Source organism: Perissodus microlepis, chromosome 23 (assembly GCF_051167445.1).
Source record: "Perissodus microlepis isolate ML-2025 ecotype Zambia chromosome 23, ASM5116744v1, whole genome shotgun sequence".
Lineage (NCBI taxonomy): Eukaryota > Metazoa > Chordata > Actinopteri > Cichliformes > Cichlidae > Perissodus > Perissodus microlepis.
The window spans coordinates 30,691,598-30,718,091 of NC_140482.1; the positions used below are offsets into that span (position 1 = coordinate 30,691,598).

Here is a 26,494-nt window from a genome sequence, read left to right on the forward strand (position 1 = left end):
ACAATGCTTCATCTTTCACATAGCGCTCCAAACCACATCATGATCACAAGCCAAAGCAGTGCCGTTGCTTATTATCACCATTAACATTAAAAAAAAAAATCTCACTGGTCACAACGGTCTGCAGAGATTTCCCAAACAAGTGTTTTCCTACCTGTGTCGGGGGGTTTGATGAGATCCATGATGACAGAGTCTGCTCCTTTAGTGTAGACGGTGATCTGATCAGTCAGAGGGTGTCGAACCACCACAGACATGCGTTTCCTGGTGGAGTCGAAGCCAAGCGTGTGCAGCAGCTCGAAGCTCAGCTTCCCCAGGTGAGGCAGCTCCACTATCACCTGGTCGGGGAGGCGTCCGACCAGGGAGCACTTGTAGGCCCGGGCAGCGTAGACCAGAGCGGCCTCGTCGGGCGACTCTGCCTCGTAGCGCAGCTCTCCTTCCTCGAGGTTCCAGGAGGTTTTTCCATCGTAGGACGGCGGGATGGGGCTAAAAGCCTGCTCCAAACCTCCCGAGGGCTGCTCCTCGTGCAGCTTGGTGAGCGTGCTCTCTGCCGAGGGCGAGGACAGCAGGCTGGAGCAGCCCTTATTGGAGGATCGGTTGGTGATGAGACTGGAGGAGCTGCTGCTGTTGGAGCCGGAGGTCAGTCGGCTGGGGGTGAAGCGTTTGATGAAGTCCTCGATGGTCTTCACTGGAGACTTTAGCTCGAATCTCATCCTGACCTGCAGGAGCAGAAAGTGTAGGCATAAAATAATGTTTTTATAATCGAAGAGAGAACAGACCCTGATTCCATCTTCATTTTTTTCTGCAGGTGCTCTTAAATCTAACACAGACCACTGAAAGTGATAAAAGACATGAGACAACCCATCAGGCTCATTTTAGGGCAATTAGAGTCTGACGCAGAGAATGTGACACAACAGTGTTTCTCTCACTTAAACAGACATTGGGACAGATTCTTCCATAAAAAGAACCAACACAGTAAAAAACAGCGATAAAAGCTAAGTGCTCTTTCTATTGATTGTTAAATAGTTGTGTCAAAAAAAAAAATCATTTATGCTCATCAGCCAGTACAAAATACCTAAAAAGGTCAAATATAAAAATAGATTTTGTGCATAAGTGGATTTAAGAAAAAGGCCAGCAAGTTAAAACGACTTACGCAGCACTGCGTAAATAATCCAAATCGGGCTCTGAGGCGAGATTCTGTCACTGGGTGGGAATCGGTGTAGATCACAGACTGTAAATAAAAGATGGATGTAGCCACTGTCACATCAACCACTGTTGTTGGAGTGAACAGCTAAAGGCTTCAACCCATTTGTGCTGCAAAGTCAGAGATGTTAATGTGGCAATCCAGAGGGACTGACTCATTTCTGGAGCCTCCGATGGACGTTGGAGGAACTGCAGCTTTCTGCAGGGGAGACTGGTACTTGGTTAAAAGAGATCCTGAGGTTAAAATACTTGACATTAAAGTAAATAACGATGAATTTAGCCACTAGCCTCTGGCTCTATGACTACTGCAGCATATGGCATTACTAAGAAAGATGCTCAAATGGATGAAATGAATAAGAAGTTGACTTCTGAGTGAATTCAGGTGCTGCTTTTGGGGGAATATTTCTTAAGGTTAAGAAGCTCATAAGATGGATGTTCTACATCGTTTTAGTCCTTAGAAATGTTTGAAAAGCTCTGGTACTACAGAGGACTTTATCTCTGATGAAAAAGCTTCTCCTGGCCATAATCCTTCGGCCAATCATTCATCCCAAGGTGCCGCAGTACAACAGAAGAAAAAGCGACTCACTTTAAGGTCTGCTGGCAGCGGGAACCACAGTTCTCACATATATACAAGAATAAATCATTCAGTGGCCCAGCTACGCACAAGGGCATCATAATAAAAATGTGAACAATTGCTCTGGAACACGGGACAGCAAAACAACCGATAAAAACCGAAAGAAAAGTCAGCGCTTCTGTGCAGACATGCATCTTATCAGATGACCTCCAAAGAGAAACACAGACATACATAAACGGTGTGCCACCGTGTACAGTTTCATCGAGCAGATTTGTGCTCTGACTGTCGGGATCCATTGTGAGCCAGTGCACGCCGCGTGAGGCGAGGAGAGGATATCGCCTCCTGACAGGACGACCACACCCAGGCCCAGAGAGAAGCAGAAACAAAACGCGGATACGCTAACAGAAAAAGTAGTGAAAGCTACGTGCAAGCGCACACTTTCAGCGTCAGATCTGGAACGTTTTTGTAAACTCGTAACATGCAGCTTTCGCTCAAAAGGTGGAAACTACTCCCACATGGATCAAAAAAACATAAACATAAAACACAAAGTTCGTTTGTTAGCGTACTGGAAGGACTTCAGTTGCATTTTTCTCCACTGATACAGACACGGCTTTAAGATATGAATCTTCTTTGGATCACAAAGGATTTGTGAAAAACCTGAAGTTCACCTCATGAGTGTGAGCTGTATGAGAACGAGGTCACCTGCAACCACAGGTGGGAGGTAACAAAGTACAAATACTTTACTGAACCTAGGCAGAATTCTGACAACCTTTTACTTTTACTTTACTCCTCGCTTAAATACATATCTGTGCTTTCTACTTCTTACATTTTCAAAACAGGCTCGTTAGCTCAAAAAAGTAGGAGTATTTTTTAAGCACAGGATCTGTACTTATTTCACTGTAAAGAAGTAAAAAATAAACCGACTTCTACAGACAGCAACACACAGCAGACCCATGTTTTAAACCACTAATGATTGTGCAACCCCATAATTTTCTGAGCAGGTCGATGGGCTCTGAGATCCAGAATGCTCTTATACTCTGTCTATTATTGTTTTTCAATAAAATGTTTTCCACCAATACTACTTATAATACCTCCAGTCTGTCCATTTAATAGTTATATAGATTACTTTCTTTGATGGTTCCTTGTAAAGTGTCTCCATGGGAACTAATGATTTGGAGCATTATATGATTATGACCTCAAACTACATGTCCACTAACCATCAGTGCAACTGTGAACCAAAGCAGTTATGTAGGAATTCTTAATGATACTTTGTAGGGCTGTGCGATATAACCAAAATCTCATATCCCGATATAAGAATTCTATCGTCCAGATAACGATATAAATCACAAAAATGTAACATTTTCTGCAAATTCTGTGAATCTCGTGCAGCTCGACTTGCGTGAAGTGTTTCCAGCTGCGCGTCATGTAGCTGGAGTCGAGTGTTTTAACCGATGTATGAAACTATACATTTTTAGACATAAGTTATAAAGGCCGCCGTTTTCTTTGTGAGTATTTATTACACGGTGTGCTGTGGGGAAAAGCCTGTTCTAACGTTTGAGTCTAAGGTTTATTTTTTAGCACCTGGCTTCTCTTTTTTACTTCTCATCCGTAAATAATCTGCTCTTTCATGTGAAAGAGCAGATTATTTTGAAAAGTCTCAACAGGATCTTGAGCTTTATTGTGAAAGGTTTATGTGGAACATAAACAAGCGGACACGATGGTGTTACCGTCGTTGTTGCTAACGACAACGCATAAAAACAGACGCTTGTCTGTCTGTAGTGTGGTTATATAAAATATAAGAGAAAGAGAGAACTTTAAGAAATTAATATAGCCACTACAGTGACCATCAAAACGATGAAAAAATATTGCCGTAAAGAGTTTATTTTGCAACACCACGAAACAAACGATAGCGTAAAATGAAACAATAGACGTTTTTATATCATCATCCAATATATATCGTTATATCAAGCAGCCCTAATACTTTTTAAATCACAATCCCAGATATGGAAAAACTCCAAACGCTGATCTGCTGCCACTGCAGATTACCCTCCTTACATCACTGACAGAGGAGACTTCACGTCACTTTGCAGAGATGAGTCTGTGGTGTGATGGTTAGCTGTGCACATGTCGTGCTGGTGTAAACAGCAGGCGTGCAAAAAGAGGCTGAACAACAGCCCAGTAATGTGCATGTGGTGATACATGAAACTGTCATGCGCTCTGGTGTTTATTCTAATAAGTCATAGGGAGCTGCTTAAGCAATGAGCCGAATCATGGATTTGGACTCTTATAATATCCTGCCATTTTGAACATATACAATCTAATGATTCATTAGATTGTATATGCCTATAAATTCATGCCTATAAAACCTTGCCTGTTGCCCCTGCCAGGAACCTGACTTGTTCTACAAAAACTTATTTCGATGAAGATGGAATAATGGCAACTATCCCACCGGGTGATATGAGCCCTGAACATTTACCCACAATGCACTTTAGGTTTTCCCCAGTGAATTCTCAGAAAAAAATAAGCATGCAGGGTATAGGGCTGCCACGATTAGTCGACTAGTCACGATTACGTCGACTATCAAAATTGTCGACGACTGATTTAATAGTCGACGCGTCATTTGAAGCTTTGTAAGATCACAAAAGACGCAGGAATAAGTAGTAGGATTTAAGACTGTAATAACAGACTGAAACAGAAGATGGCAGCACTGCATGTACAAGGATGCCAGCTGCCGTTAAACCTCGAAGAAGAAGAAGTAGCTCTGTCCCAGAATTCATAGCGCAGTTTCCAACAATGGCGGCAGCTAGTTAGTTTTAATATTACTCTTATTATTCTTTCTTGGTCACAAAATAAACGTTTAACATATTTTCAGGCGAGAATTTAACTGTGTAAACCTCAAATATCTGCTCAGTTTATCAAGACACCACATATTTTCAAAAGCGCTCCGACGTTTTCGGACACGTCTGTTACCCACTAGCTCGATAGCGAGCCGGGGCAAGGCTCACTAGAGCCCGTGAGAACACCGGACTCCCGGCAAATTGTTTTCAAACCCACCGCCGTCTTTCGCTACTCAGGTTAAACATATGTAAGTCACTTAGATAACTTAAAAATGTTATTGTTTGGCTTTTTTTAGTATTTTATTTGTTCCTGAGTAAATCGGTTTGGCTGAGATTAAAGTTATAGTTTTTACACAGCTGAATAAACATCAAGCAGACAGCTGATCATCAGAAGTGTGAGATGCTTGAGAATATACTCTGGTGTCCTGTGCTATTTTAGATAGCAAGGAGTTTATTAAACTTCACCGAAACAATCTGCAAATTTCATTAATATTTAATAAACTATCATCTTGTCTTTATTTTTAGTTAGCACATACCTTAAACACTTAAAGCTGTAAGCTAATGATAGTTATATAAGAGCAGATGCTGCTGGTGTACGCTGTACGTCCAATGGATGATGATCTAATTAGTCGACTAATCGCAAAAATAATCGGTGACTAGTCGACTATCAAAATAATCGTTTGCCCTAGCAGGGTACCAATGCTCTTCTATGTCACAGACGTTAAATCGGTGCAGTTTTCTCACACTATGATAGATCCTGAGATACTGACGCTCAGAGTCGCTTAAGAGAAAAAAAAATTGTTCTTATATTTAGGCTTTAGACTTTTCTATCTCATCTATCTCCTGTACTTATGAAATCTGAACCGACCCCTTTGCACACCAAGGGCCTGTAACTCTTCTGTCGTCTTTTTTAGGCTTCATAGTCCAAAAAAACCAAAAAAGATTTTATATAAATAATTTTCCAGAGCCGACACTTGCCCCAATAAAAGCTAAGATGCTTTCTGATGACTGCAGCAAGTCAGGCACTGACACGCTGTCAACACTTTATTATGAGCTTAGTGTCTTTACCAGCTGCACACATGCACCTATTACAGGAATTAAAGGGGAGGCTTGCTTCACCTGCAAGTCTCTCTCTCTTACACACACACACACACACACACACACACACACACACACACTTACAGCAATGAAAGTCAAAACAGAAGAAATCAGGAAGTGTGGAATGAAGTTGAGGTAACATCATTGTGCGGCCCAGTCCACAAACAATCCCTCTCTGACCTGACAGAGGTTTGACCAAACTGATGTTTCTGACCTGAACAGGTGAGTTTTACCTTGTGTCTTGGCTGGTTGGGGGACGACACGACCACCGTGTTGCAGATTGTGAGAGCGATGAAGAAATCAATGATGTCTGAGAGGTCAGAGGGCAGCTGGGACATAGGCTGGCTGTGGAAGCGCATGAAGTCCATCTGACTGCTGCAGTCATTGACTTTGTCCAGGAGCTTGGGGTCGGGGGTGATGTCTTTCTCCTGCAGAACAGACGGGGGTTTGTTAGGGTAAAGGAGGCAGGATGAGGATTGTAGAGCAGTAATGAGGACCCACCATGGGGCTGCTGAAGGCCGTGTGCTTGGACAGGATGCTGGCTCTCTTGGCCTCCGCCCTGCTGCCTGTCCTTCGGTGGGACTTGGTACTCTGGGACCGCAGCACCACGCGGGCGCTCTGGTGGCTGGTCACGCTGTCCCGCCTGGGGAGGGTGCCACCGTGAGACATGCACTCTTCCTCCTCCGAGTCCATTTCCTGGTACATGGCAAGCCTTCGAGCTGGAAAACAAACACACACCGTTAGTGGTGACTTAGAAGATGATGACCGCTCACTGTTTCTTTAAGGGAGCGTGTGAGAGGGTTGGCTGGTCGTCTCACCGTTGGCATCATGGGAATACTCCACCCCTGCCACAGTGCAGCGCCGGAACACCATCTTATTTTCCGTCAGCGTGCCTGTCTTGTCAGAGAAGATATACTGCATCTGGCCCAGATCCTCTGTGATATTAAGTGCTCTGCACTGCAGGTGGGAGTCTGTCTCCTCGTCGTACAGATCCATATCTTGATGGATGAAGTACACTTGGCAGATCTTGACAATTTCAATTGACACAAAAAGGGAGATGGGTATCAGGACCTAGGAGAGGAGAGAGGCAGAGCAGACTGTCATCCTGGAAACTGATGGAAAAATGGTGTGAACGTCTGAACGTGAAATCAAATCAAATAACGAGTGAAGATGCAGAAGAACAAATAGCTAAAGATGTAAAAAAGTTTAAATGCTTTAAAACAAAAAACAAAAACAAAACAAAACAAAAAACAATGAAAGTTAAAAGCGAAGCTTAAAAATAAAACAGGTAAAAGAGATCAAATTGATCGACTCAAACCTCAAATGGTTAAAGGGTTGAAAATATGAAAAGAAAGGATACACTGAAATTGCAGGGATGAGCTGGTGCAATACGTAGCTAAATGCAACAAGAAAAGTCAGTTATGAAGTAAAATGGATGAACAGTAGAGACAGAAAAAAGTAAACTGCAGCTAAAAAAATCAATTCATATAAATAATTAAATAAATCTTGTAAAAAAGAGATTCAATTATTGGAAAACCTAAAAAGAAAATCTTGAACAGTCAAATATTATGTACATTAATTAGTACCGGTAATACTAATTTAAAGCTGATTACACATGGAAAGCCTGAGGCCAGAGGCTGGGGAGGAAGCATGAGGGTGGCAGCAGATGTCGCATTAACCGAATATTTTACAGATATTTATTTTTTAGTGTCTGTGACCTCACACAGCTCAAACTGCTCAGTTCACAAGTTCGGGATAAAACCAGAACGTCAAACACGTCATAGCTCATCTGCCTCACAATCCATCCCAGTTCACAGGTTACTGGAATGAGTGAAGTACAGACAGAAGGCGAGCTTTCTTCTCATTGGCTCGCTGTGTCCACTGAGAAGTCACAGAGGTTCTCAAGCAGTCGTAACCGGGACGATTTAGCAGCGAATGAAAGGGTTTGGGTTCAGCAGTGCTATGACTACATGGTCAGTAGTAACTATGGTAATAAAAAGCATGGAAACGAGAGGACAGGAAGGCCCAGTCACACCTTCTTAATGTGGAAGTCAACCAATAGGACAACTCCCTCCATGACCATAACCAGTAAGATCATCATCACCAACATCTAATAAAATATAAGTGCTATATTTTGTCATTTGGTGGCTCATTTTTGTATCATTCTATAACTTTCCTTTTGCAACTCATTACATATTGCACATATTACAATGCTTACACTGGCTACACATGGTGGCTAAATATATCTAAAACACTTAACTAGTTAAAAATGGATAAATAGGAACAGATAGAGATGAAATAAGAGGAAAGAGTTCATCTGAGATTTCTGTGGGGCTATATCTGGAAAAAAAAAAAAAAAAACCCCAAACCAAAACATCATAATTAAAAGAATTATTGCTTCTTAGTTCCAAAATGTTAAACAAGTGATTTTTAAGTACACTGGGCATATGCTGGATTGTTTAAAAAATATTGGTGTAATCCAGAGTGGAACATTTCCAGGCAACACTTATGGAAAGTAGTTCCGGAGAAATGAGTCATAGCTTTGGGGAAGGCAGCGATGTCTGCACACAGTCCACGTGCTGCTCAACAGTCATGTGTTTATTTCATTTTTCTGGCATTACTGTTACTATTTGCACAGCGAGACCAAAGAACTGCCCTCTGCGATTTCTTGTTTATTTTGAAAGCCCGACACCGGGGCGGCTCGTCTGCTGCTGCTGTGACACGGGACACGCCGACATTTTCCCTGAAACTTTTTGCCTAAAAAAACCACAACCAGATCAAAAACTGTTAGGTCTCACTTTCTCCTCCTTTTGAGCTCATATTATAGAGACTGTTTTGCTGCTTGAAGCAACACATTTTTCATCTTTGCTTTTCCAAACAAAAAGAGAAAAAGATCTAGAGGTCACACGCAGAGGGAGGCCAAACATTTCACAGTCTGTGATACTGCGTTTATATCTTTATCTGTGCCTTTGCTTCTTTAAGCTGCTTTGTGTTTAGTACCTGAAAGACGATGATCATGGTGAGGAAGAGATAAATGGCTGACATGATGGGCGATAAGTTGGTCCCCTCTGGGCTAAGAACGTCAAACACGGGTCTGTTATCTCCATACTGAAACATCCACAGCCCGTGACCTGCAACAGCAACAGCACAAGGTCAGCTCATGCAAACAGTGGAAGGACAGGAGAGAGAAGCAGAGGAAGCTCTGTGTAGGAGTTTCGTTATTCCTTGTTAATATTTATATTTATTTTCTGACGTTTACGCGCCGTTTCTGTGATCAATGCTCATATTAAATGCGGTCAAAGATGAGTTAAAATTAGATAAATCCCTGCAAGGCAACACATTCGCAGGTGTTAACCTAGTATTGTTTAGAGCAGGCTTCAGATTTCAGACTCTATCTTTCTACTCTTGGCTCTGTGTGATGTCAGTGGGGGTCATCTCAGGCACAGCTCTGGCTACAACTACAAAGCCTCCAGCGCCTGTTGATCGAGCTGCTGTGGCTCCAGGTTGTTAACAATGACTGTTTCAGATTCCTGAGATGGATGTGGATTTGCAGTCTTCTCCTCCTCATCTGCGCTCTTTTGTTGTGTTTCTCTGGTTTTCTTTAATCTGGTTTCAAGAGGTTTGCAATTATTTTTATGGTACTTCAGCTCTGTCAATATGGACTCTCAGGAGCGGAGCTCAGGGTAACACAAAAAGATGGATATCTGAAATCCCTAAAATATTTAGATGTCCAGTCTCTGCCTGCAGGTTTTGGAGGCCTGTAGAAATATTCTTTAACACAGGTGAAGGTACGGTGGCCATGAATGATCAAAAACAACCACAAATGGAATAACGCAACAAAAGCACACAAAGAAAAACAAAAAAACTCACAAAACAAAACGGAAACGTTTTTGGGGAGATGAAACGTGACGGAGCAGCTGCACAAGTGACAAGCTAACAGTAAATGGCTAATTCAAACACTTTAATGTCTCCACAGAAACTTTTCCGCTGTGTTTTGTGACATTTTACAGCATTTTTAAAAATTTGCTGGTGTTTTCTTAAGTTGCAGTTTGTTTGACCTCTCAGGGCTACCGTACGAAGGGTTTTCATTAAAGATCGACTACGACAAAGTCACGACAAAACATGTTTTCCCAGGTGTGACACTAAGTACCAAATCCAGATTAAACAAATTCATTTATCTTTTAAGGAAAGAGCAGATTTCTGTTATTAGAACCAAAAGATTCTGACAGTTCTTCTCATTTTCCCTGTATGCATTTTTAAAATATCTTATTTTAATATTTATTTATATACACAAATAAGGAGAATTTTGAGGTGTGGGTGATACAAAGCTGCACCACTCCTGAGGAGATATCCAGAAAAACCAAGCAGCTGGAAATGAACACAATAGGTCGCCTTAAACTTCCAAACAGCTGTTTACATACCAACAGCAGCAAACAGGCACATGACCAGCAGGATGATGACGCACCAGAACACGTCTACATTCATCTGCCTCTCCAGTTTACTGCGCTTGTAACGTGGACCGTTGTTGTTCAGCATGGCTTTGGTCTCGTGACCTGCGGAGTTACATGGCGGGTTAGTCAGAGGTGGGATCAGCTGCGTGGCAGCCGAGGTGTCATTTCGGGGGCCGACCTGCATAGATGACAATTCCCACGGCCTCCTCCGTGTTGCGGATGGTGCAGCCTCGCAGCAGCAGGTTCTCTTTGTAAAGCGCGTCTCTCCTGCCGCTTCGATGGATTCTGTCAGGTGAGAGGAGGCGTGAGAATGACAGCCAAAGGATCACAGTTACACTCAAGTGAGAAATACTGAGAGAAACAAAATTACCGGTCCAAACACAACATCGATTTTTACCGCTGAGCACCTCGGTCAATCAATCACTCCTTTCCCCGCACCTCTCCGGAGGAGTCAGCACAAATTCCCTCTGATACTGGAGCAGTTACCAAGCAGCCCCCCCCTTCACTTTGTAACTCAAAGTGATATTATGAGGGAGGTGCTGAGCTTTTAATGTCAGCATTAATCCTATTACTAAATCAAGGATTACAAGCGCGTTAGTTTAACAGCCCAGCAACCTTTAGCTGGAGAGCCGCGTTTAATCATCTCTGTTGTCGCCGGTTTTAGAGTCACAACTATCGCCGTGTTTACCAACAGGAAAGTCCAGCGCTTGGCCTATGACTGACACGTCACCACCACGATAGATTGATAACAGAGCCGTCACTAGCAGCTCAGACTGTGGGAGAAGCCGATAACAGCACGTGATACGCAGAGAGTGCTCTAAGTCTGAAATTAGACTCGTGTCAGTGGCTGTAATATAATAAAACTCTGGTGAGATGAGGCTCTGTGCCCAACGCTGCACTGTAGCCTGGCAACTGAACACCCGCAGCATCTGGTCTCCTTCTGAGAGACGAATACAAGTCATAATCACATGTGCGCAGGTCAGCCCGGCTGCTACCGAGGACGCGTTTCATCTTCTGTCTCTCACACACAACACGTCTCACTGAGGGGACACGATGGAAGCACAGCTGGTGTGAATCCAGCTGTCAGACCACACTGACAACACCTGGAGAGGCATGATGGTGGTAAAAGCAGGGATGTAAAGACAAAACATCTGAACTGTTAGCTTGCGTTTCTTGTACTGGAGGACATTTTTCAGGGGAAGCTCAGGACAGGTTTTATATGATCAATCAGCTCACAGCACCAAAGCCTCCTCAGGCTGGCACTGCTGACAAGTCTGACCTAAAAAAAAAGAAAGAAAGATGAAAACTAAAAGAAGTTTCCTGCACGTTTTAATTTACTTTAATTTTAAATGTGCAAAATATCATTTCAGTTTTCTTTCTCAAAGGTGTACACTACAACAACTATAACAGTTTTAACTCAGATAAACATGTTCCTGAGAACTAGCGAGGTTAACCAAGGTTACTCAGCCTATTTCCCATGATCCCCGCAGTCATATTTTAGGAAAACTGATCCAGCGGAAGACTGAAATGGTTTAAACAATCCAAACCAAAAGAAGGGCTGGGACTCCCAGATTTGGCATCTTACACAACCAGCATCCTCAGCATGATTTATGCTTCAGTTAAGTAACACATAAAGTGTTAAACATATGTGTAAAGCAGTGGGGCACAACTGGCACAACAAAGGATCCAGTCCAGCACAAAGTAGGGAAACTGACTGAGACCTTTGAGATGACTGAAGATCTTTAACAACTTCAGTTTTCCTCACATGCCTGAAAATATCAAGTATTTCCAGATCTTGACAAACTGTTTAAGTCATAAAGAATCAAATAACACAACTGCTTATACCCTTCTGTAACCGCATGTAATAAGACATGTTGTTGAGACTGCACTGATATTAAAGACAGGTCAGATATAATGCATTTGTTTTATTGGGACGGCTCATTTGGGAACAGATTGGGCTTTATGCTGCCGATCAACTAAAGCGGGACTCGACTCCTGCTCTAAAAGGAGCAACCTTTGTAAAAGATGGAGTTACTCCAAAACACTCACTGAATCTAATTAAAATAAAGAGCCATGAACTCCAACAACACTTTATAACTCATAGAGCCAAAATCCAGAGAAGTAGCAGTCGGCGTCTGGGGAGAAAGACTGCATGATTTGTTGTTCTCTAAATCCTCAAAGAACCCGCGCTGTAGTGGCCATATCTTTGCTATTTATGTACCTTTGCTTTTATAACTTGTATCTGAGAAGATCTCAGAGCCGATCCATCAAAATTTGAAAAATTGCACACGCTGACAGCATTAGAAGCTAGAAAAACAAGACACGTTTTCACTGAAACAAAAGGAGAAGCTAGAAACAATTAAAACTACATTTCCAAAGTTTTAAATGAGGCAGTTTAAATTAAAATTTAAGCTTTTGTGTCAAAATGACATCTAAATATTTAAACTTTCAAGCTTTAGAGAAGCTGACCAGTCTAACTTTCTCCAAAACAGAATCTCAGATTCTCAGAAACCAATACTTTTGAAAGAAAATCACCCGAGCATCCGTTTCTCAAGGCTGGACTTCTGCGGCTCCCTCCTCTCTGCTATAAATCAAACATCACTCTCTCACAGTTCTAGCAAACAGCATCACGTCAGCCCGATCCCGGCGTTTCACCTCTGGCTCCCTGCACTTTTCACAGCTTTGTACTTAAAGCTTTAAAAAACACATCTGGGTATGGGCCTGAGCTACACGAGCTCATAGGAATAAGTTCGCAGCCTCAGATCCTCAGCGTCCACCTGGCTAGGGCTGTGCGATATGACCAAAATCTCATATCCCGATATAAGAATTCTATCGTCCCGATAACGATATAAATCACAAAAATGTAACATTTTCTGTAAATTCTGTGAATCTCGGGCAGCTCAACTTGCGGGAAGTGTTTCCTGCTGCGCGTCATGTAGCTGGAGTCGAGTGTTTTAACCGATGCATGAAACGATACATTTTTAGACATAAGTTGTAACGCACGCTGTTTTCTTTGTGAGTATTTATTACACAGCGTGCTGCGGGGAAAAGCCTGTTCTAACGTTTGAGTCTAAGGTTTATTTTTTAGCACCTGGCGGCTCTTTTTAAAATTCTCATCCGTAAATAATCTGCTCTTTCACGTGATTCAGTTTATTTTGAAAAGTCTCAACAGGATCTTGAGCTTTATTATGAAAGGTTTATGTGGAACATAAACAAGCGGACACGTGATGCTGTTACCGTCGTTGTTGCTAACCACAACACATAAAAACAGGCGCTTGTCCGTAGTGTGGTTATATTAAATATAAGAGAAAGAGAGAACTTTAAGAAATTAATATAGCCACTACAGTGACCATCAAAACGATGAAAAAAATATTGCCGTAAACGGTTTATTTTGCGACACCACGAAACAAACGATAGCGTAAAATAAAACGATAGTAGTTTTTATATCGTCGTCCGATATATATATATATCGGTATATGGAACAGCCCTACATCTGGCTACTTAAATTTAAAGGTGGCTATGCTTTTGCCACGAGAAGCCCTCAGCTTTAAAACAACAAAACTCAGCAACTGCCTCCAACTTTTAATCACGCAACTCCTATCACCCATGTATCCTATCATCTTTCAGTGACCAAGTTTTTGCCTGGTGTGTATTTTTAACCATCACATTATAACCATTTTGCTTAGCTCTCTGTTTAACTTCATTAGCCTGTCTGTTAAAGCTCTTTATAAACTCAGAGCCGCTATAAAAACAATAAAATAAAAAATAATGTTGTTATTACTACATGGTGTTTCACTGAGGAAGTACCCCTGTATTCACACCACATATTGCTATCAGCAGTAGCTTAGGTCTGCATTGCTGTGAAGAGTAGTTCCATTTCTGCTAAAGCTACAGTGCCAATTTACTGCAGTACTATAAATAAAGAAAAAGTCAGAGTCTGCAGGTAAAGGCAACACTACCTGAGGTTAAGTGCTGGACCATAAATTGGCACCCATTCTTCTACTCATCCCCAGGAAAGTCGGAAAATTATTGGAAAGACGTATTTGATGTCTTTAACGAGCGTTTCCACTATGATATTACAAAAGATCCAAAAATAGCCTGAGCAGACACATCCAGAAGGCTTCTCGGGCGAGGGGTGCCATATATTTGAAACAAATCCAGTTAGGAGGTCCCATAAAGTGTACTTCAGTTAGACGGCGGAAACCTGACCCCCGCAGCATTTACCACTGCGGGTAAAAAGAGTGGGAATAGATATGCGTTATGACCTCAAATGGCTGTGTGAGATGTTCAATATAAACCATTTTGTCCAACATAATGCAATTAACAGAAAAGTGACCAAGTCTGACCCACACAGGAAGTATTACGTAACCAATAGCTACAGGCAGCATGAACACAACTGCGCGCATCAAATATCCAAACGCTACTGCAGGACTGCAGACGCGAACGGTCCTGACTCATTCTGAGGAACGTCGAAAGGTGTTTCGAGCTTCGCCTTGGAAAACATGCGTCAAAATCAAAGCATCAGAAACTCGCATATTCTGACTTCTCGTCTCTTATATGAGCAAAGCTCAAAAAGTCCCAGAGAGATGCTGCAAATGCAACTCTGCAGCATCTTTCATCAGACTCCGTCACGATCTGAGAGTTTGGTGCATGAATATGAATGATCTGTGCTTTTCGTTTTTAGGTTGTTCCAGGATTTGAAGCTTTGTGTTTGCCCAATTTGTCTTATTTGTTATCGTTCTGAGTTTTTGCACTTGTGAAATCAAATCCTGGTGATGAAGTTTATTTGTGTGAGTTCGTGCCTTTTCCTCGCTCATGTTTGCCGTGCGTCATCTCGTCTCCGTGTTTAGGATGTGTCTGTTTTACTCTAACACTCGGGCTGTCACTTGTGTCTTTGTTTTGGGCTTTACTTCCCGTTCGTCCGTCTTCACCTGCGTTGATTACTTCCCGTTTCCTGTTCTGTCTACTCTTTGTCCACTCGTCTGGTTCACCCATCCTAGCTTGTGTTTTGCATTTTTTCTCAGTGTGTTACTTCAGCTTTAGTTTAGTTTCTTGACTCTACTTAACTTTTTAGGTTTTCTTTGCTCGCTTCTTGCTCATTTTGTAAACATTTAGTTTGTAAAAAGTTAATCGGCATCGTGACTTTCAGGTTCTCTATGTCCTGAAACATTAGCCTGTTAGCTAAGTATTTAGACCACCTGTCACAACAATTATATTATTTATGAGGGAAATTAACAAAACCTTTTCCTAATGACTGCAATTTAGCATCTTAATCATTGTTATTTTGTAAAATACATTTTAAAATTCATTGATAACAAGAATTATTTATTTTGTATTTGCCAATACTGTTAATTTAGAACAGCTGTGGCACAAACCTTACACTGGGTGACCTGGAGACAAATTATGGTAATATACTGTAGAGATGACACACAGAGGGTTTTAAAATATGAAAATCTGTCATCTGTGCTTTCCTTTCCTGGTAGCAGTTAAGGAAAAGTGGAGATGGACCAGAGTTATTATAGTTCTGCAATTTTTATTTATTTTTTATTTCATGTTGAATGTTTTTAATTCACTTTCTCTTCAGTGAGATTCCAGAGTGGGTTTTGTTGTTTCAGGTTTTATTCTCTGGAAATGTTTCTCAGTCCTTCCTTTCTTATTTCTTTGTTGTACATCGTGCACATCCAGAGAAAACACTCCTCACCATTTCCGCAACAGACAAAAGACAGAGTGAAAACACACACAGGGCTCATTATCTGTAGGTTCTCCTGGTCACGAGACAGCACATACATCTTCAACTGTTCAAACCCTGCACCCTTTTTCCTGGGAAAGCAAATTTTAATCTCGACTCGGAAAAACCGTTTGAGTCATAATTATGAGTTGGAAACTGCTGGCTTCTCAACAAACCACAGTTTCGCATTATTTCCAGTCAGAAGCCAGCAGCAGGCGATACTCCAAGCAACACTGCATTCATTTACAGGGAAACGAAAACAAGACTTTGATATCACTAATACACTCGAGCATTAGAAGCTGCTGTGTGGCGGCCGCAGCCTGACGGCAGTCGCGTACAAAAGGCGGGACTCACATGTAGCCTCTGAATCTGTTCAGGTCGTTGTTGGGCTTTTCACATTCGATGATGCTGTTGTACTTTAGGGGGTCAAACTCGCAGTCCTGCAAACAGAAAGCAAACAATACTCAGGTAAAGAATGCAGCTTCAGGTGACAGGTGGAATATTTATCCTTTCCCCAGGAAGTACAGTTACACAGCATTACAAAACACTAATGCCCAAACAGTCCATCCAAAATAGGACAAAGTGCAGGAAGTGAGACTCCCACCTGCACTCATTCTATTATTTCCTCTGTTAGTTGACTAAAGCTGCAACTAATGGAACGTATTAGTCTTTAATGGGGCAGTTTGCATATTAACTAGATTGATTAGGCTGCACTGTTTGAGCTGACTTACCCTTCCTCTAACCACCATAAAAAAAACTCAATGACTTTCAACTCAGAAACCACCCACACAAGTTATTTAACAAATGATCAGCTTGTCTTGTTGTTAAACAGTTGCTTTTGGACCTGAGGAACTTTCCCAAAATCAAGTCCTCCTAGTTGTAAATCAGGCTCCGGGCGATTAGCGCCTGGTTTTTGCTTCCCACACGCACCAAAAACAGCAGCGTCACAGCTGCTGGCCTGTGGCGCTCCGGCTGGTCGTGCACCTCTTGCCGGGTTTGAAGAAGCCTCGTTTAACCTCTCCCACCTCAGCAAAAAGATCAGCATTAACCTCCCCTGCATTCTCTTCTAGCATGTTTCTCAGCTCGCAGCTGTTGCGCACCTGTGGGCCAAAATAGGCTTGATGGCTTTGACTGTTACACATGTGAAATACTACGTTAAAAATGGCTGATATTGCTGAATATGTCTATACTGCTTAATTTCACAACTATTGCTGGTGGGCAGGGCGCTCGTGTGTGACAGCTTTCAAATACATGAGTGCAGATTTGTACATGAGTGCAAGAAATGTAGCTCTAGATGAAATCTAGTATGACCAGTGACAAAGTCCAGGCCTCATTAAGATTTTATAGAGAACAAGACATGAAGTTCAATTTGCAAAGAGAAAGACTTTCTCAAATATTAATTAGAATTAAAATAAAAAACAAACAGCCATCGATTTTAATTATATCTTATTTTCGAGGGGACTTTTTACAACGTTAACTCCCCCGCCTGCCATAAAGAGACTCCTGACAACTAAAAGTTGGAGAGAACTCAAAGTTTCAACCTGTTAAAAGTTGTTTCTTCTGACAAAAAAGAGAAAACACAGCAGACAGGAAGTGAGGAGCATCCATCTCACCAGGTCGTAGAAGCTGCGGACCACCTGCCTCTGCTTCAGGTTGGTCTCTCCATCCAGGGTGGCGGTCTCGATGTGGCACAGGCGGTCAGGGTCGCTGGAGCTCAGCAGCAGCACGTCGGCGGGGAGGATCTCGTTGCATCGCAGCCTGATGAAGTCTCCCACCCGCACCTCCTTCCAGTACTTCTCCACATAGCGTCTCTCTGCTCTGACGGAACAATAAGAGGGCGAACGGCTGGTGTGAGCTGCCCGTGAAAGATGCGGAGCTATTGTTTTGACAGTTCAACAATCTAAAAACGGAAGCTTCAGCCCGACCTCCATAAATCTGAACGGGACAGCAAACACGTTCCACGCAGAAACAGGACGGCCTGTTTGTCGATGCTAAAACTGGTGAAAGCGACTGCGACATTCCTCGCGGTCAAGCACATTCAGCTTCCCTTCTTCCTCAATATGTCAGTCAAAGCAAGTACATGATGCCACTATTATAAATAATGAATTACTCTGAAACTTTTCACGTCAGTAAAGCTTATTACCGAGATATAAACAGTCCCGGAGCCTGAACAACGAAGCAGCATGACGGGATGCAGCTTTACGTTTACCCCTTGAAGAGGCCTCATAGTAAGATCTGCCAATATCTATATCTGTCACATAGTTCAAGTCACCAGGGGCCTCTGAAGATGAAAGAGGCAGGTTTGAGACCCCCGGCTCAGGTGAACATCTTCAGAGAGTACTTCTTTCCATTTAAAGAAATGAAAAAGTCTTTTTTTTTTAAATATATAAGAATTTTTATGCAGTGGTTTTACTTGTTTGGCATCAAACCGGGTTGTATATAACCCATGAAATATAATGAGTTTGATTAATCTGTCTTTGATAAACATTACTGATAAAATACAGGTTGCGAGGATCGGCTTCATTCCTTGCTTTTTTCCTTCTGGCTCCAAGCGATCCGAACAAAATTTTCTGGTTAGAAGCCTTAAAATAGAAACGTATTTCAAAAACAGGAAACTTGTGTTTGTTGACCTTATATAAAATTTGCAAGTCAGCTGACTAACCCTGCCGGGCAGAAAGGGTAAGACTTACACTTACATAAAGTGCACTAATTTAGCTGAACATAACATTTGTTGTCACAGGGAGAGCTTCCTGTGTCGTAATGAAAGAGGTCCTGTCCGTGTCTCTGATTGGTCTCACGATGCGCCTCTTTCCTGCGAACATACTTGTAGCTATAGTGATAAATCGTGGTTTGATTTATCGAGCTGATAACCACCTTGTTATGACCTCTGAGCCTGATTGATGATTTTAGGATAAGCGAAACCAGGTAAAGAAAATATATGGTGGATACGTTGAACTCCATAGTGCAGAGCCTAGGAGTTACTAATTCATTACGACCCTCCCTACATTAATATGAAAACATTCCTTTCCGTGAACTTTGACAGTCAAATACATTCAGTGCCAGCAAAAAAAAATTACTTTTAGCTCTAGTCTGCATTCCTAGTCTGACAAATAAATCTTGGAGTGAACGAAAACACAACGAGGACGATAAATATTTGCAAAACCACATGAAAATAAATTTATATCGAGTGAAAAGAAGCAGGAAGATGAAGGAGGAGGAAATAAGAGATGTCTCACACTCTGGAAACGAATACTCGAGTGCATACTTTGGATATTAGAAGCAGTGACACTGGCATCAGTCCGTTAAAAAAGGGAAAAAATAGACTATGACAAGCTGCAACTAATCAACCTGAAGCTGATTCTAATCCAGAATTACTCTGACTCATGTGTGCTCCTATAAAGGAATCCATCTTTGACTTGGAGAGTGGAACAAATGATAAGAACTAAAAGGATTTGCTGGTTGTGAAGCCGTTCCCCCACCCATGCCAAAAACAAAGAATGACTGTATTTGTTACTGTGGGGAACCAGTTCCTGTAATCCACACTGTTTAACAGATTCACACATACCCAAAGCTTTCCGCGAAGCGCACCGCCTGATAAAAAGTACGCCGACAGTCACAGGTGTGTCCTGCGGCGCTGCTTAAAATGTTCAATTAATCTCCACACTTCAGCGATCGCTTATTCATTACTCAGTTATGGCAGAATATGCCAGCCTTAAAGAGCTGAGGTCGAACTGGTTCAGAGACTCGGAGTGCAGATGGTTTCCAGCTGTTGGCACCCTGTGCAGCAGATTAGGTGCAAACTATTGACATTCCACAGAACTACATTTATTTGGACCGATCTTCAGGGATTGTATAACACAGCCAGTCCCAAACTTTACGCCACCACAGCCCATAAAAAAACAAACAAAAAAAAAAAAGCTTCATGACTGATCGTCATGTGAGCCAAAGACTTCCGTTTCTTTTTGTTTCCATTCATTAAGCTCCAGTTTTGCATGTACAGATCACACACTGGAAGGGTTCGGGACCAAAAACAAAAGTGAACAAGAACATGTAAATTATGTTGTTGGTTTTTTCCTCGATATAACATACATTTAAGGCTGGATCAGGTGACCCTGAATCCTTTCTTAGTCACGCTGCCATAAGCCTGCACTGCTGGGGGCTTCCCATGATGCACCAAGTGTTTCTTCTTTACTCTGAATTTAATCATCTGTTATTATAATCACCCCAGCTGGTCACAGGGGATGGCTGCCCTTCCCTGTGTCTGGTTTTGCCAGAAGTTTCGTCCTGTTAAAAGGGAGTTTTTCCTTCCCACTGTCACCAAGAGCTTGCTTATAGGGTCATCTAATTTTTGGGGTGTTCTCATATTACTGTGGGGTCTTTACATTACAATACAAAACACTTGGATGTGACTGTGTTTGTGATTTGGCACTATATAAATAAAATTATTGTACATGACTTCTTGCAGTTCATCTGTAGTACTTTCGATGCCTATCAAAATAAAATCTCTGGGACTGTGACAACAATTTTAACCAGTATTTATTTTAAATGGGGTTTAATTTACCCAAACTTCAAGTGCCTTTTGGACAAAAATAACATAAAAAGGCATATATCTGTGTTTAGGAAGATATATCAGATTCTTTGTCTCAACTACCAACTGTTTTTATTTGTGTAAAGGGTGATTTTACGCATAACCACAGACTCAGTAAAAGATGGACGTAGCCTATGCTGGATGTGAGCCTTCTCAGCTCACTCACTCTGTGACCTCATAAGGCACTCAGCTGCCACAAAATGATGAAGGTTATTTTATAAATTATGCTCATAGATGATTTTTTAGTGGATGCTCATTGGCTAAGGCCTTGTCAGTCACAATTTGTTAGTGTATGACCATGCAAACACTCAGGTCAAGTCTGTTTGTTTGGTCCATCTGTCACATACAGTCTATAGTGCCAAAGGTAAAAAGTTTTTAGAGATATGCAGGCCAGCACTTTTTACATTTCTACTCTGAGTGTGACGATTCCACACCGTGTACTACACATACGTTGTAAACATAGACTGGAAAGAAAAGATGGACACGACCGCTGTGACATTAAATCTCGTTAACAAGCCTCGAGCTGAGTGTTTTCCCAGTCGCCATATGTTTGGGAACTGGAGGTGATGAGCGAGGGGAAGATCTTACTGAGATACCGTGTGGATAATCCTCCTTTCTGACTCTAATAATGAAAAATAAAAATATTCATGACCCCATAAACTCATCAGGTAAGTTTCAGAGGTGAAAGAGAGCCAAAGATATATTAGGGGTGCAACAATACACAAAATTCACGGTTCGGTTCGGTACTTTGGTGTCACGGTTCGATATTTTTTCGATACAAAAAAAATGTTCATGCCTTTTTAATTTGTCATTTATTAAAATTATAAATATATATTTTAACTCAAAAGTACAGTTTTTCAATTTAATGTTGCTGAAACAACAAAGTAATAAAAATAAATAAATATATCAGATCGAGAAATCACTCATGTTTGGAAAAGAGAGTTTATTACAGAGAAATGGCTCTTTCCAAAATAAAAGCTATACTATACGCTTCTTCTGGGCTACACTCTCATCAGCATATTAAACATATCAGGTCCCCATAAGGAGAATCATGTGCCAACGGCTGTCTAAATGACTCGGGTTGTTGTTTTTGTCTGCTTCCACTTGTCTTTGCACTAGGATGCTGTCAGAGTAAATGTGCAGTCATATTCGTTGTGTTCCCACTAGTGCTGTCAGCGTTAATCTGAAATGACGTTAACACCACAACACGGCTCAATTTGCCATGTTGCAACGAGCTTAGCTTCTGTCTTGCTAGCTTGCGCTGCGCTCAGTGGATCTGCGCTCGACAGTGCAGCCTGGGCGGAGTAGTCGAACGCAGATCCACTGAGCTCTCAACACAGACAGCATCGTCAGAAGAAAAGTTGATAAAATAAATAAAAAATTTTGTATTGTTCGATACATATGCGTACCGAACCGAAAGCTCTGTATCGAACGGTTCAATATCGATACATGTATTGTTGCACCCCTAAGATATATGTATCGCAGGAAGTCTTTTTGTAACTGGAGACTCGCCACTTAGTTGCCATTACACAGGATACACCTCCACGCTGACTGATCTGTAGTTGTGAACAATGGAGCTGCTGACAACACTTTAAACGAACCAGTGTTTTTGTTGTTGTTTTTCGCGTGTTTGCTTGAAAACAAAGAAGAAGAAAAAATCCGGTCTATGCAAAACATCTCGTATAACCTCGTATATGCGGATACTAATCTCAGCGATAACCCAGTATCAGCTGAGTGACATACCAGTCAGGCTCTAGCTGAGAAAGGCAACATTTTTCACAATGTTGCCACCGCAGAAAAAAAGTTCACTCATGTCCAGCCCTGACACAACAACTTAGGTTCAGGACTCAGCTAAAACTGTGGAGCCACTAAACACTGAGCCTTTTGATGACGGTGAATTATGCTCTGTGCATGGACCACAGTGCTGCTTTTCATTAGCAAAATACAGTCTGCGTACACACACACACACACACGGAGTTAGGAAAATGGTCAGAAACAGGTCATCAGGTTGGCTCATAATAAGCAGAAACAACACAGAGGCAAGAGGCTGAGCTATCACAGTTTCATACTCCTCTGAAACCGAGGTGACCACAATATTCTGGACTTGCATGAAGGGACGTCTGTGTGCACTTAATTTCTTTTTTTTTTAGTGAGGGGGGCACAAAGCTTTTTGTGTACCTACTGTAACCTGTTGACGGTTTGGTCATATCATCAGCAGTTATGGTCAAGATGACTAACAGGTTAAGAAACTCCTCTTTATGCTTAACTACTTAAACTGAATCTCCACACGATTAAATCTGCAGATATTTTATTTGTAATTAAAATTGTTCACAGTCTGGCTGCTCGTCCTCTCTCCGTGACTTCATTAAACAAAATTAAAGCGCGTACATGTGGAGCAGAGAGCTTTTGGGCAGTCGAGCGTCACATACCTGGAATGCTTTGGACAGTTTGATAAACTGTAAGCTTACCATTTCTAAAAGAGGAAAAAAAGAGCTCTGCATAGCCACGTCTTTGTTTCTGTGTGCTTTGAAGTGTTTCTGTAACACCTGTGTGTGACCCGCTCAGGTGTAAATTAGCAGCAGTGCTAAATTCTGCCTTGTTTACATCCTAAATTATCATATTGAAATCCATTATCATGCACTGTGCCTGCTATATAAAACAACAACAAAGGAAACACTGCATCTCTTAATGCTTTGTTTAAACCTGTAAATCAGTGCTTACCTACTGGCTGGATACCAGAGGGCCGTGTGTGCGTGTGTGTGCGTGTGGAGGAGGGGGGGGGGGGGGGGTTCCATGTGATACTTTGTATCAAAGGTTTGCCTGATGGGTAAAGTGTCTAACTTATCAATACAGACAGCACGTTGCCATCAGTCTGAATGAGTCTTTGTCAACGAGCACAACACGAGGGGACTCGACTCCACTGGCTGCCAGCTGACTGTATCCTAACACTCTAGTATTGTAATATTCTGTATTAATACAATTTGCTCTAATCTTTTTCTGTTTTTTAACCAAATTTATTTGTACTTTTCTTTGTTTTGATTTTTAAATCACTGTTGCACATTTACACTTCTGCACCTTCTCGCAGTATAAGAGCTTACTGGGAGCCTGCGGCACTTTTATTTTTACTTTGTTGTTTATTGTAGACTGTACTAGTTTTATCCTTTATCCTGCTGCTGTAACGCAACAGTGCGAATCAATAGCTGTAATAGTTAAATGTGAGTTTCTGTCTGTGAACGGCAACAAATATGTGATTTTCAACAATTATCACAGTTAATTGTTGTATTATCAGAAACGGACTGTGTGGAATCGCCAACTGGTTGTGCTGAAAGTGTTGGTACCCTTGACCAGTTTGTAAAACAAACAAACAAATAACTGAAGTGAGAAAACTTTATCTTATAGGATAAAACAGTTACTGACAAAGTTGAAAAGGGTGATAAATCACAGTATATGTTACTGCAAAATGTTAAAAATCCCTATAATATTGGACCAAGTGTGAACATTATGATAATAAACTACTGTATACTGTGTCACTGTGTTCCTGTGCTGTGGTGTCTGTGAGCTGGTGCTTCACACTCTTTTCTGTGTTTATTTACATATTTGGGTTTCCTTTGAATGGCAGCAGCCTGGCACGAGCCTGTGTGGTTAAATGTAGCACATTTACAGCAGGCTCTTGTTCAATGATGTGCATTTTCTCCTCTTAAACAGCAGAAAGTATAAAGTTAGGGAGCTGTGGACGCCACGAATGAATGTGTGTGTGAGTGGGTGAGTGGGGCTTGTGCTAAAAAGCTCTGAGCTCTAGCAGAGAGACGCTATAAAAACACATTCCCCCAAAGTTCTGCGCAGCAGCTGGACACCGCTGGCTGCAGGATCGAGCCGAGGCCCAGCTTACCTGCTGTAGACCAGACAGTCCATGTGGTTGATCTCTTTATCGGACCTGTGTCTCCTGTAGTCTTCCCACAGGTCTTTGATGGCGGTCACGGACAGGATGAAGACCACGGGAGCCAGAGCGAGCTCGGGCTGGAACGCGTTGACAACCGGAACAAAGTTGAGCAGAGCGATGAAGACGAAGTAAACATTGGCGAACCTGTGGAACTGTTCGAAGAGGTTCTTTGGCAGGAATGACAGCACGGTGTATTTGGTCGTCTTAATCTTGTTGTTTGCATAGTGTCGGTTCGGGTTTTCATCCCCTTTGGCGCAGTCGTGCAGGATGTTTGCGTGGACAGTCCTGGTTTTGTTCTCTTTGGGTTTCTTCTTTCTTTGCCGTGCGGCTGGCGGAGCTTTGGCCATCCCGGCGTCCTCCTCGCTGTGCCGCGCCATAGCCAGCTCCCCCCCAGCTTCAAACTTTCCCACAGTTTACTTGACACACTCACACGCACACAGGGAAAAAAAAGCCGCCTCCCAAAGTGCTGGCTAAGTTATCATTCTTCCACGGGGGTCGGGATTCTCTCCGTGGGGTCACACTAGCAGTTCCATTTCCTCCATGTCGACTCCTCTTTTCCAGAGTCAGAGGAAAACTTTTGCTTGTTGAGCGTCTCCGCTTTTTTTCTCCTGTTGCTGGAAAAGGATGCTGGGGAGGGGGGGGGGGGGGGGGGGGGACGGCTCGGATCTGTGAGCCATGCGGATGGGCTTACGCCGCTGGATGTGCGCAGCTGCGGGGTGTGCAGATCAGCCCATGTGCGCAGGCTGAGCGCAAACAGGACGTGCGTGAAGGGTTCAGGGGGTCGCACTCCTCTGGAAATCTGACCCGGAGGGAGGTCCCTCCTCGAGCCAACCTGGGTGTTTTTTGTCTGTAAGTGCCACGCGGTAATATTGGGTTTGCACCGGCCCACAGGAAGCAGCAACACATCCAAACTCGGTGTTTTTGACTTTGCTTAAAAAAACTGTGGCGCTCAAAAGAACTCCACGTGGAGAGAATCTGTCGTGAGAGTGGGATGCTTGTTTTTTTTAAATGCGTGTTTAAATAATCCTTAATATAGATTTTCTCTTTAACACGGTGTTTGTATAATACAGTAAATACAACATCATCACGCCGTTAATCATCCAAAGAGAATAAATGTATAAAATATAGTTGACACAAAAATATAAACGAACATCAGTTTGCACGCAATCGTTGTATACTCTAGCAGTGGTTCCCAAACTATGGGCGACCCCGCTGCTGGGACAAGACACACTGCAGATGCAGGTGGAGTAAAACATAAAGCCAAAGTTTGTCTTTTATGGACAATAAACAGCCTCGTGACTTATCCACGGGCTTTCTGCGACCCTGAACTGGATATTAGTTTGAATGGATGGATGAAGGCTAAAAACTGTGGGGTGTGGGCAAGCCAGCAAAAGTTGCTATTCCACCAATGTCCACTCGAGGCCCCTTATAGGAGATAAGGAGCTATCAGGTGTGCCCAGAGACTCATCTGTTCATGGCAAAGTCCACACGTTCGTGGGTATTTTGGTGTGTTTTGCTTTCATATTTGGATCGGTGAAAATGGAGCTTTGAAAAACTTGTGCCGGGCTGAAGAATCTTGAAAACTCAATTTCTGCATTTACATGTCAGACGCAGAAGCACAATTGAAACAGTTACATTGACAGTATTAGAGAACAGGCAAAACAACATAATTATAGTGCAATGGTGGAGAGTGAATGAGGAAAACAGATTTTGTGTCACAATGTGAAAGGTGTGCACAACAGCACCTTTTTTTTGATGTCAGACTAAGTTGATGTTTGTGGGCTTCTGATTGGCCAACATTTCTTCATGGATAGAGATACAGCGCCACATGTTTCATTAGCATGCTCTTTCCAGTGCTTGAGATGATTTTCTGCCTTTTAATATTGATGGAGTTATTTTTCAAAATGAAATCCCTGTTTGAAGTGACAGCTTTATTGCTGGACAAGTTCTTCATAAAATAAACTCACCAAAAAACAAAACCAGAACATGAAACTAGAATACAAGGAGCACAGAACAAGGAAACTAGAGACACTTACAACGCACAGGGTGGTACGACACAACGAAGGGCAAAGGAACACACA

General features: G+C 42.2%; 1 protein-coding gene across 1 annotated transcript in view; it reads right to left on the reverse strand.

The window, feature by feature from the left end:
• atp10a (ATPase phospholipid transporting 10A) overlaps positions 1-25,012 on the reverse strand; it is a 55,874-nt gene extending 30,862 nt beyond the window's left edge. The window contains exons 1-10 of the mRNA XM_084920995.1: positions 24,363-25,012; positions 17,499-17,703; positions 16,240-16,325; positions 10,336-10,442; positions 10,128-10,259; positions 8,707-8,837; positions 6,525-6,777; positions 6,208-6,425; positions 5,940-6,134; positions 152-713 (exon numbers count right to left, since the gene is read on the reverse strand). Of these exons, the coding sequence (XP_084777121.1) occupies positions 152-713; positions 5,940-6,134; positions 6,208-6,425; positions 6,525-6,777; positions 8,707-8,837; positions 10,128-10,259; positions 10,336-10,442; positions 16,240-16,325; positions 17,499-17,703; positions 24,363-24,790 (2,317 nt within the window). The 5' untranslated portion in view covers positions 24,791-25,012. The remainder of the gene's footprint in view (positions 1-151; positions 714-5,939; positions 6,135-6,207; positions 6,426-6,524; positions 6,778-8,706; positions 8,838-10,127; positions 10,260-10,335; positions 10,443-16,239; positions 16,326-17,498; positions 17,704-24,362) is intronic.
• Positions 25,013-26,494: the final 1,482 nt, after the last annotated feature.